The sequence below is a fragment of the Stegodyphus dumicola genome, chromosome 10, assembly GCF_044657685.1.
Source record: "Stegodyphus dumicola isolate Sdum_Otavi_A_Nest chromosome 10, ASM4465768v1".
Taxonomy (NCBI): domain Eukaryota; kingdom Metazoa; phylum Arthropoda; class Arachnida; order Araneae; family Eresidae; genus Stegodyphus; species Stegodyphus dumicola.
The window spans coordinates 158,984,572-158,997,787 of record NC_140777.1 but is presented as its reverse complement, the minus strand read 5'-3'; the positions used below and the strand labels follow the sequence as shown (position 1 = coordinate 158,997,787).

At 34.3% G+C, this 13,216-nt stretch overlaps 1 protein-coding gene across 4 annotated transcripts in view; it reads right to left on the bottom strand.

The window, feature by feature from the left end:
- The window catches only part of LOC118201930 (uncharacterized), a 155,857-nt gene that overhangs the window by 2,062 nt on the left and 140,579 nt on the right, over positions 1-13,216 (bottom strand). For all 4 annotated transcript variants that reach the window (XM_085825751.1, XM_085825750.1, XM_085825753.1 and 1 more), the window contains one exon: positions 5,729-6,564. In XM_085825751.1, the coding sequence (XP_085681877.1) occupies positions 5,738-6,564 (827 nt within the window). In that variant the 3' untranslated portion in view covers positions 5,729-5,737. The remainder of the gene's footprint in view (positions 1-5,728; positions 6,565-13,216) is intronic.

The window sequence follows — 13,216 nt, the reverse complement described above, 5'->3', positions numbered from 1 at the left end:
GAGCCGGGTAAGGAACTTCATGCCTGGAAAGATCTTAATTTGTGTACTCTTTCTTTATTTTTAAAAAAAATTAATAATTCTGCACTGAAATTTTATTTTATTTTATTTGCATTTTGCTTGCAAGATTGAAAAACCACTCGGAAAAATGCGGGCGAAAATTATGGTTTTTTTTCAAGTTTTTAATTAATATCTCAGATAATTAAAGTCATAAGATGACAATGGTCGAAATTGCTTCCTACAAATTTTTGGAATACGGAGCTACCTTTCACGAAGCTCAACTCCTCACTGTTCTGAAGGAGATAATGCCACAAACATACAGACAGATGCGTACACATTTTAACCCTATAGATAATGAATTCTGTGAATACTTGTACTGAATATAATGAATAAAAGTGCATATTATAATTAAATATATTATATAACAGCCGTTTCAAATGTTACACGACTAAAAACCTTCATTTTCAAAATGCAAAATTTTCTGTCATATACATTTAATGCAATTTTTATGTTTGCCTTCTATAAAAATAGTTCCATTTAGTGCACTGTTCCTTAGCCTATTAATGATCTTTTTAAAAACCAGTTCAAATATAGAAAGTTGGTCCTAGGAACAAAGCAGATTACATGATTTAATCCTTTCAGGACCATCAGAATATCTATATCCCAGACAATGATTCTCTTATTTCAGTGAGATAGCAATTTTACGTAAAGGTGCTTCAAGAATAGATTAGTTCTTACATACTTGCAACTTCATCTCAATTACTGTATCTCATAACCTATATTTTGACTTTTCTAGAGTGCTACAGTTCATGCTTAGTTCTAGAGTTACTGCATTTCAAATGAAACTGAAGCCTATTTCTGCTAATATTTAAAGGTTAATGTTTTCATTTATTGTTGTGCTAAACTGCCATATTGTGATAAATATAAAATTACTACTGTAAGCAGTAGAAATATTAATATTAATATTTAACTACATACTTTGGTCACATCAAGTCTCCCTCAAGGTTTTGAATTGATTTTATACATACAAGTAAGATTTTAAAAAATGTAAATCACCTTTATATTTTAATTAAGTAATCTTCTCTTAATTTCTCAATTTAAATTTGAGTATTCCTTCTTAAAGAAAAATTAATGACATTTCTGGACTGCTTCATTTCTAGATTAATATGTACTGTAAAGCTTGCATAATGCTGATGACATAGTTATTTCAGAATCTAAACTCTGAGAACTGAAACTTTTAAAACGTAAAACAAAACTTTTCTCCTTCATGAGCTGCCATATTGGATAAATGCTTATTTTGCTTGTATATGTGTTGCTGCTTAGATGTCACTTCATTTCACTGTGTTCTCTTCCTATCACAATAGTATTTAAAAATGTAAATGTTTTGAAAATAAGCAAGATTAGAGTGCCAAATGAATTGGTGGGCACAAATGTGAATTTAAATTAAGCGGAATTTAATCCGCCTCGACTTCTTCCTCTAAAATATGGGTCGGCGTTCTAAGTATCCAAGTATCTACACCACACAATATTGCTATCCTTCTTCACCTCAGTGTTTCTACATCATTACTTCTCTAAAATTTCCTTTCATTACATACATATACAGTACAAAGTCCATAATTCGGATGTTCATTATCCGGAATGATCTACATTCCGGACCTCAAAGCCACAAACATTTTTTGTATGCTTTATGCATGCATGCTTAATGTATAACAGACGGTATAAGATAGGCTAAAATTATCTTTACTGATTCTAAGGTATTTCAGTTAATGTTGCAGATTGCGCTGTTCCTTAATCTTCTAATTGGATCCAGCTTATTATTTTTTGCAGACTGTTAGAGCAATTTTATAAAAATTAAGCTTGAACTTTTGATTATATCAAAAAGAGTTTCCGATTCTCGAGCTGCCAACGGATCTACAAAGCGAAAGCATGTTTCAATGTCCATCAAACAAAAATCGGAATTACTGCAAAAAAATGGATAAAGGCTTGTCCGTCTCAAAATTATGCGAGGAGTATCACATTGGAAAGTCAACTGTATATGACATAAGCAAACAGAAAAAGAAACTTTTTGAATTGTTTGTGGATTCCGACACCCCACTCACAATGAATAACAGAAAAACGGTCCACTATGCTAAAAGTGACGATCATGACAAAAGTGATGATTGAATGGGTCACAGAGCGTCGCAGCGAGAGCATGTCATTGACAGGTCCAATGCTAATGGCTCAAGCCAAATATTTCATGAAGAAATTAACTTAAACACTGAGTGCACATATTCGACAGGTTGGTTAACCAAATTTAAAAATCGCCATGGTATAAGCAGTAAAAAAGATTCAGGTGATACTGAAACTGCTGAATTATTTGCAGATGAATTCATTGAACTCATTACTAGTGAATAATTATCTCCAGAGCAAATTTACAATACTGATGAAACTGGTCTTTTCTGGCAATATGTACCGCGAAATACCTTGGCAATCTCTACAGAAAAGGCTCCAAATGGTGTCAAAGATTCCAAAGCGAGACTAACAATTTTAGCGTGTGCAAATGCTGCAGGAGTGCAAAAGTGAAAACTTTTCGCAATCGGAAAGCATGCACGACCTTGAGCACTTAAAAGAATAATGATTTTCCCCGATATATTGCGTAAATTAAAGAGCATGGATGACACAAATGTTGATGAATGATTGGTTTGAAAATCATTTTATACCCGAGGCTCAGCATCATTTGAATTCAGTTGTTTACCTGATGACTCAAAAATAGTCCTGATTGTTGACAACTGTTCAGCGCATACTTCACTTAAAAGTTTTAGCAAAAGATAATGTATCCGCATTATTCTTCCCTCCAAATCGTACGTCTATCATACAGCCTATGGATATGGGAATAGTGCACATGCTAAAATGCAAATATAAAGTATCATTTTGTAAATCTGTGTTCAATTTCTTGAACAATGGCACGACTATTCAAGACTTTTTGAAATTTTTTAGCATAAAATCTGCTGTGTGGAGCGTCGCAAGATCGTGGGAGGATGTGTCTCCAGGTACGTTAAGAAATGCTTGGCATAATTTATGGCCAGCCACCATATTTCATGGTGAGGACGATGAAGATGATAGCCACGAATTTGAAGGTTTTTGGACATTGCAAACTATACGTGAAATTTTCTAGTTATTGGATTTTGTAAAGAAATGTGGAGAAGCCGTAATAAATGAAGATGATATAACAGAAGTTTTCCGTTGCGATGACAATGCCCCCAATCATCAATCAATTAATGGACGGCAAAATCTGTAGTATGATTCTAGATCCAGAAAATACTGCTTCCGATAGTGAAAAAAGTGACAGAGAAGTTATTGAAAATGAAAAAATTTCAATTGACAAGTTAGTCGGTATTCTCGACACCGCAATTATATGACTTGAACAGAAACAACTTACATTGAAAGAAATGTTTAATAAATTAGACAAATAAATATTAAGCTTTTCTTTTTGTAAATTTTGATACCCTTTAGATCAAATTGCTCTTTATTTCATAAATTACAGTTTCATATTTTTAATTGTATAATTTCTGCATGCCATCTTACCAGATTTAAATTGATGATCTATAATACAGAAAAAAACCCTAATCCGGAATTCCCGAAATCCCGACGAGTCCGGATTATGGACTTTGTACTGTATATATATGTAATGATTACAAATGCGTAGATGAAAGCAGCGAAACTCTCAACAGCTTGCGATACTGCGTAGATGACCGAGAAGATCGTAGTTGCTTGAAGGTGGCAGAGTGGAAAGCATGATGATGCAATTTAGCACACCATATCTTGAAAAATCACAATCTTTATTTTTTCCACGCATCAAATCATCCTTTTTCAGACAAGGTGTTTCCTAATTATATTTGAATACATAAATTGCAGTTTGAATTAGAACGTCATCTTAAGTTAGTAAGCAGCAGCACGGTTTAAAAGCATCTTGCCAGCAGGAAAGCTATGTGGTAAAAAGGCAAGGTTATAGAACTTTCATAGGAAGAAGACTGGGAGTGGGAAAGTTTCAGTTCACAGTTTTGGTTAAGAATTAATTTGATTGGACAAGAGGTATCTGCATTAAAATGTTACATAAGATAGAAAAGTCTGGAAGCTGTGAGAAGAGATGAATTTAGGGGCAGATTACCAAATTTAGAATGTTAATTTTGAGGTTGTCAATTATTTTTTGAAACAGCTATCATATTTTGTTATATCTTATATATATATATATATATTCTCCCCCTCCCCCAACTTCCTGCCCTGAGTCAACTTCGGCTTAGCCACTACTAAGGCCCAGAAGTGGTGAACACTTTATTATGGAGACACCTAATAGGTGGGACACTTTTGACTCCTATGAAAGGACAGACAGTTACCATGCCTTCTAGATTCAAACCCGGGCTCTTTGGTACTGCAGTCAGCTCCACTAACTAATACACTGTCTGGCCAGCAAATATCTATATATAGATATAGAAATTATAAAAGATTAGAGCTTCATGTTGATGAGTCAACTCAAATTGTAAGTCTGACTACACAGAAGTTTTTATAATTTATATGAATGATGTTTCAAAAGTTTTTGTGCACAGTTTCAGTAGTTTTCCTTTCAGTTTATTATGATTTAGTATTTTGTATATTTTAAATTTAATTTTGTTTATCTTTAAATTTATTATATTTTCTATGCTTATAGTTCAAAATGTGGGGAATGGCATGCAGGGGTAGATCTTCAATAATGTAAGACCATTTCAGAAATAATTTTTCAAACAGAAAATTAATTAACAGTGGTTTTTGAGTCCTGCAGCGTCAAGAGCAATGAAACATGTTGTTTGGCACTATTAATCATCCTTGTTTAATGTTTTAAAATACTTACTCCTTAAAAAGTTCTGTTTGAAACAGGTGTTTCCCCCCCCTAAACCAATCTTTAAATTAAAGTATTTACACCACTATTTAAATATTTTTGCTTTCCTAACAAAACTTTGGTTTCCAACTTAGGCTTCAAATATTTTTCACTTCCTGCTAATTTGGATAAAATCAATCGAATCAGACTCTTCACTAACTGGATACCAAAAGTTTTGATCACTTTCAGCCCATGAAAAGGAAGGTACAAATTTTGATTTTAAGGTCACATAAAAAATTTTAATTTTTAGATTTCTACAAAGATTTTTCTGCTTTAAAATGTATCTTTTGGAAATATGAATTTGCAAGTTTAGCATTCATACCTCTTTTGCAGTATTAGTACTGAAACTCTTTAAAAGTTTAGAAATTTGATCAAATAAGAATGATTTTTCAGAGAAGGAAACTAACCCAAACATTTTTCTCATTGACTTTTTCATGACGCCTATATAAAAATTTAAGTTTCATGTATTTTTACTAAACATTGCATGAAGAAAATTCTAATAATCTGAAAACCTCTGGCAACATCTTGTATCTTCCCTTTTTTTTTTTTGAAATATTTCCAAAAGAATTTTTTTTTAAAGTTACATCTTTAATGCTGGCAGCTGGGAAATCAAAGCAACCAAAGAAAACCTATTTAATTTATTTATTAAAAAGAAATCACGGGTCTATGATCAAAAATAGAATGTCTTTGTACTTGTGTAATATTTTAAATATCATTTATAAGAACTTGCGTCTATGTTTGCTTTTACCCATGTTTTTTCAACAACATAACTGTTGTCCATGCCCATTTGCAGAAGTTTTCCCATACAAAATTTAATGTAATTACTACAGAACAACTTACTTCTTTATCTTATGTGTATTCTTCAGTTTCAGTCTTCAAGAGTATTAATGGCTCATTCTGTTTCACCAGTACTTTAGAAGTAATAACAAAATCATTTGTTTTTTCTGCTTCATTAAGTGCTCTACAAGTTGCTTCTGGACTTGGATTCAAAGGTTCATAGGAAGGATGTTTTATTGGTAATTTTGGAGGTGCATTTTCATCCCACGAATGTATTTCCACTGTATCTCCAACTCTGTTATAATCTGAAGAACTTTCATTCATCAACAATTCATCTGCAAGCTGTTCATTCCATTTGAATTCGACTGAAGAGGAAAAGTTTTTTAAAAAGCCATAAGGAATTATAATAATATCATTTCTCCCTTCCACTTTTGACAACGTTTTACAGGTTGTTTCTGTATCTGGCTTCAGGAAATTTACCTTCAAAGACTCACATAAAGGAGGCTTTAATAGTAATTTTGGAGGTACATTTTCATCACATGGTATTTCCATTGGATCTTCGACTTTAGTACGTTCCGAAAGACTTTCATTCAAGAATTCATCTAAAATCATTTCATTCCTTCCAAATTCAACTACAGAAGACTCCTTTTTCAAAATTTCATAAGGTATTATAAGACAATTTCTTTTTTCCACTTCGTTAAGTGTTCTACAAGTTGGCTCTGGATCTGACTTCAGAAAATTTAGCATCAAAGGTTCACATGAATGATGCTTTATTGGTAATTTTGGAGAAGTATTTTCTTCCCATGGGATTTCCACTGTATTTCCAACTCTGGTATAATCTGAAGCACTTTCATTCATCCACAATTCATTTGCAAGGTTTTCGTTCCATGTAAATTCAGCTGCAAAAGAAAGATTTTTCAAAATTTCAGATGGGAAAAAAATTAGCATCAAAACAATAACTGCATTAAATTCACTAAGAAAAAAAATATTTAAAATATTTTAATGAGTTTGTCATGATTAAAAATTATCTAATATAAAAAACCTTTTGTGTGTGTGTATATATACAGGGCATTTTTAGAATCCTGCACCTTGGTCACAAAGAATTAAATAATAATCAATGAAAGAAATGAAAATAACAATAATCAATGTAAGAAATGAAAATAACTCCTATTAACAGTGAAAATTTAGCCAAAGTTAGGAATTTCATTGTGAAGTCAACATTTACTCCAATAAACTATGCAAAGTACCAATTACAAAAAGTCCCCCCCCCAGAAAAATTAATGAAAAGAGCATGAAGAAGTGAAGAATAGAAGTAAATAGGTAAAGGAAAATTGTCTGTCACGCAATAGTTAGTAGTAGTAGTAGTAGTAAACACAATTTAAATGCCGAAATCTGAAAAATGAACAATTGTAAAGTCAGTGAGACAATGGCCACTCATCAGGAGAATTAACTTATCTCACTCTCTCCCTAATCACTCAGACATCGTGTATTGTCTGTGCTATGCATACATTATCTTAAAAAAAATATTTCTATAGCAATATAGCAAAATAATAAAACCCATTATAGACATGCACATGGGTTGGCTTATTTTTGTAAACTGTTATATAAAGATGTTTAATTTTTTTGGGGGGGTGGCTTATGCATGGCATAAACGATACACTATACCTGAGCTATTGGGGAGAAAGTGAGATAAGCTAATTCCCCCTGATGAGTCGGCATTGTCTGAATGACTTTTCAATTGTTCAGTTTTCTAAATCTGCATTTAAATTATATTTGCTTTACCACTACTACCAGCTACTGCTTGACTAACAATTTTCCTTAATTTCTTTATATTCATTTTACTTTTTTTTTTTTTTTTTAATTATTCTGTCTTTAAAAACACTTTTTTATTCTATTTTTGAACTCTTTGGAATTGGTACTTAAGTTGCATAGTTTACTGGAGTAAATGTTGACTTCAAAATGAAATTCCTAATTTTTGGCTAAATCTGCACTATTGATAAGTATTTTTATTTCTTAATTTGATTATACAAGGGCGAGTCAAATGAAAGTGAGCCAATGTGAATATATGACAAACAGAGTACTTTATTGAAAGGTAGTCTCCATGAACCTTGAGACATTTATCCCATTGACAAATGAGCCGCGTGATCCCCGTCTCATAAAACTCCTTGGGCTGTCGATTCAAAAAGTCTGTAACCGACTCCTTCACGGCGTCGTCCGACACGAATCTGGTACCCTTGAGATGTTTTTTCAGTTTCCCGAAAATGTGAAAGTCGCATGACGACAAATCTGGGCTGTATGGAGGATGTTGCAGCGTGTCCCACTTGAACTTTGCCAGTTGTGCCTTAACCACATCAGCGACGTGGGGACGAGCATTGTCGTGTAGCAAGATCACACCATTCGTCAATCTTCCAGGTCGTTTGTTCTTGATTGCGACACGCAGCTGATCCAGCTTTGCACAATATCGCGAACTATCGAAAAAAATCGCGCCAGACGATCAAAAAAAAAAAAAGTCAATAGCACCTTTCCCGAGGAAATGACAGCCTTTGCTTTCTTCGGGGGTGGTGAATTCAAATGTTTCCACTGTAAGCTTTGCCGGCGTGTTTCAGGTTCGTAGTGGTGGCACCATGATTCGTCTCCAGTCATAATTGCAGACAAGAAGTCGTCACCCTCATTGTGATACCGGATGAGATGAGTCAAAGCAGCGCCAAACCTCTCCGTCTTCTGGCGTTCGTTCAAAATCTTGGGCATCCATTGAGCACACAAGAGCCGATAACCGAGATGATCATGAATTATGGTGTGAACAGAACCGTGATTGATGTTCACACGCTCTGCCAGTTCATCGATGCTTATCCTCCGTTCTTGTCTAATCAGCTCATCAACCTGTGCAATTGTGTCGGGGGTGATTGCAAGGTGGCTTTGGCCCGGTCTTGGATCGTCTTTGCAACTTTCACGTCTTTCTCTGAACCGTTTGCTCCAACGCTTCACAGTGGCCAATGCGATGCAATGTTCACCGTACACAGTAGTCATACGGCGACTAATTTCATGTTGGGAAACACCTTCAGCTGTCAAAAACCTGACCACACCACGCTGTTCCTCTTTTGGAGAGTCCATTATGTCACGCTACCGTCTTCAACCCAGTGTAAGAGCGCCTTAAAGAACTTTAACCTCACACTTTCGTGCCACTTTTGTAAATGAAGGCTGTCTCTGTGCTACGCGCATGCGCCGCAGATGATGGACCGAACCATTCTTGCTGAGGAGGGGTTGGCTCACTTTCATTTGACTCGCCCTTATATATAAAAGGTTCGTACATACTTTTGCATGTGGAAATTAAGTACTTTTAATGAACACTAATGAAAAAAATTAAGGACCTATCAAACAAACAGCAACTAAACAAACTAAAACAATTATCTACACAGGAAACTTCAAATTTGTAATACCGTCTTTGTAACTTCACTTTTGTTATTTGCAAGAATAAATATGTACGCAGTGTAACATCTTTAAATATTGTTGTTAAACTCTTGTACAATTTAAATAGATTAAGAATAATGTATATGTTACTAGCAATGTCTGAAAAGCAGGCTTGAGATCTGCATGTGGTTTTCGCGTGAAGAATGTAATTAATTCATGTTTAAAAAGTTAGAATGTTTTCTGTTCTTGCTTGCATGTAGCCATTTTGAGTGTTAAATAAAATTATTGCTGTGTTCCATCAATGGAGTTTGCTTCAACTGCGAAACAAATATCACAGCCGTATTTATTTTTGGTCTCGCCTCCAAAAATAATTAAGACTGTGGTACTTGACTGTGATAAGACTTATGATTAAACAAATCAATGTACCCTCTTAATCTCAGCTTCACCTCCTTAATTTGTTAATGTTTCAACAATGTACTTTTGGTTTTGTAGGCATAAGCTGTACCTTCTGTTAATTTGAGTTAATAAAAGGGTTTTTTTTACACTTATTCCAATCTTCTGTTGTAATTTCCAAGACATAGCGAGAAGTCGCTTAAGTTTTCCTGAGTTCTCACACAGTATATATACACACGCACACTGGCCAATTAATTAGAAACCTAAGATCAATATTTTATTGAGCCACCTTTTGCACAGATAAGTGTTCTGATTCGTTTGGGCACTGAGTCTACATGCTTCTGGAGTGTATTTACATCCAGAGAATAACCATACATTGGCTTTGCAGCTTTTTAGACCTTGCAAATTAGATGGAACAGCAGAGTTTTATTGGATGCGTGTCTCCACTATATCCCACAATTTTCTATAGGGTTCAAGGCTATGCGGTGGCTAGGGAAGGTGTTGGAAGTCAGACTGATGTTCAGCGAACCAATTTTGAAAACTTCTGGCACGATGTACAGTTGCATTATCGTCCACAAAGTATATGTCGCCATTAGGATAAAAATGCAACACTGGAGGATGCACTTGATCTCCCAGTATATCTAGCCAGAACATAATGGGGCTAGCAGAACATGCCCCATATCCCCACCAAACCCTTGACACAATGTGAGTAAGGCAAGATGGATTCATGGGGTTCTCGCCAAATTCGACGTCTTCCATCAGTGCAAAATAAGGTGTAGAATGATTCATCCAACCATATTACCATTTTTCAATCCTCACATGTCCAGTGTCTTCATTCCTGACACCACTGCAAAGAAATTCTTGCATATTGGGCAAAAATGAGTGGTTTTTCTCACAGGCACTCAACTATAGTGACAGTAGAGTCCCTGTTCTGCTGTACAATTCGTTGAACACGACGCCGATCACTCTCTTGAAAAAAACTGTTGAACTTGAACTTGAAAAAACTGTTGTTCTTGAAAAACTCTTGAAAAAAACTCAAACTGCAGTTATATGTCTTCTACAGTAGGACTGTGGATTCTGATTCCAACTTTTGAAAACTTTTGATATGGCTGCTTTTTAAGAACTCAAGTGAGATTTCCTGTCTTCAAAATCGAGGCCCCTGTTAAACAGGCACCAACAATAAGCTCCTTTTCAAATGGTTCCTGTCATTTTTCCCATTTTACTTCATTCTTCATAAAAGCACTCTTACACTTACTTACACTAGCATTCTAACCACATGTTAATCACGTCATAAAAAAAAATTGCATATTTCAGCCCTAGCATGCATTCAAATGAAAATCTAAAAGGTTTCTAATTCATTGGCCGGGGCATGTATTACCAAAGAGAGTGAGTGAAACTCTATAAGATACAAGAAAGACAAAAAGGAGACTCATTAAATCAAAAAAGTAATTGGTGGAAAGTGCTTTTAAAATTTTAATAATGAAAATTCGAATTTTACACCAAATATTCAAAACCGAATTTTACACCAAATATTCAAACTTTTGTATGTTTTCTGTTATTTTCCCATAAATAAACATAAATACATCTACAAAATCACTGTACTAAGCTATTTTGGTAAAATAAAATCTTTATTTTCATTATACTTCAAATTTAGGTTATTTTCATAAAATTCTTTTATTAAACATTAACTATGTTTGATAATCAGTCTTCAAGATAAAAAATCAGTTAACTATAATTACATTTGTTGTACGATCAAACAATTTAATTTGGCATTTGAGCATTTTTATCATTTGCATTCCTTTTCCTGTTTGATATCTTAAGTTCTGTTAAGGTTAGTTATATTGTGACTTTGTCTCTGAAAAACCAACAGCATTCTTACACACTGTTTTGGAAACATTTCTGTGTCTAGTATTTTATCAGGAGAATTTTTTCTAAATAAATACAGACATTATTATGAAAACAACTGAAACTACCTATCTTGAAAAAGAAACAGTATTCTTTATGTTTGGTCAATAATGAAAATTAACAACCATCGTAACTTTGCATGCAATTTGTATGCATAATATATATGCATAAAGACCAAATTTTGGCAATAAAGTCATTACTTGAAACCAAATTTAGGTATAACTAAAATTTTTGACAGTCCTAAAGAATTTTTTGGGGAATTATAAATGTATCATTAATATAAAATCTTCTGTTAATAATTCTGAAACATTAAAACATCAAAGTCATGTTTGCAATTAAAGTCTGACCTCGAATTAACACTCGAATGCCAAATTTTCGGCATCGAAAGTGGTGTATGGATAGTGAAACGAAAAGTCGCCGTCAGCAGTGTGTCATCGACGGCATACTGATTTCAGAGGAGAGCAGAGATCGCTACAACACTGTGACCAAAGAGCTACAACAGTGCAACCTAGAAAGTGTTTCTCAACACACTGTGCAGCATAAATTGCTGTGTATGGGCCTACGTAGCCGGAGGCCGAAGCATGTCCCTGCACTGATGGCACATCAAAACCAGCTGCGTCTGCAAAGGGCCAAGATACATTGGAATAAGAGAATAGAAGAAAGTTCGCATGGTCCGACGAATCACGTTTTCTGGTCCATCACATGCATGGGCGTGTGCTACATGCCTATTTCCAAACGAAACCCTGGCTCCCAGATGCACAGTTGGACGGACACAAGCAGATGCCAGGGTTATTATGGTGTCGGCAATGTTCTCATGCAGTAAATTAGATTCCCTAATCCCCACAGAACAATCCCTGACATCTGTGTGCTTTGTGAACATCATTGCAGACAAGGTTCACCCATTCATGACAACAATATTTCTGGTGAGGGATGGTATTTACCAACAGGATAATTCACCATGTCATAAGGGTTGAATCAACAGAGTGTGGTTCAAGGAACATTCCAGTGACTTTCAAGTCATCATGTCCTTAGCCTCCAAATTCACCTGACATTAATCCAATTGAGGGTCTCACACGAAAAACAAAATTCCTGCTGCCATGCTACCCTCTCGTAATGTGCAGGAATTTCAGGACCAGTTGGTGAGTGCTTAGTACCAGATACTTCAGACTACCTATCAGCACCTTGTGGAGTCAATGCCATGCCAGGTGCTGGCAGTTTTGAGGGCTAAAGGTGGTCCTACATGTTTTAACAGGGTGGTTATAATGTAATGGCTCTTCAGCATATATATTGGATTAGTTTGTTCCCCTTGACAAGTCAATTAATCTATGATCAATGACAGTAGCTACCTTTTAAATACTTTAGGTTTCAGTTCAAAATAATATTTCTACGCAGCTTTTAAATAATTTTTCTACAACCGAAATCTAAATAATAACCTATTTTTACTACAGTAGAATTCTAAATAACTTCAAGTACTGACTAAAATACTGCTTAAAATTCATTCCAATAATTCATCACTTTTAAATTTTTGTTTCTTAGAGATAATGTACAAAAAACCTTTTCTAAAACATATATATATACATATTTATACTTCCAATTACACCAGAAACTATTGATAAATAATCCGATGAAAAATATTAATACAGGCATAGAGGGAGGAAATAATTATTTAATTATTATGAAATAATGTGAAGCAGTGTTTCCATTCAAAATATAAGATGTAATACTTAGTGAAATTCTGCACATTCCTTTAGAACTCTACAATTTTTGGTTCAGAAAAAGACTAAAATTTAGGAGACACTACAGTATATATTAGTTGAAAATTTATTGATTATACTTTTAAGGAAT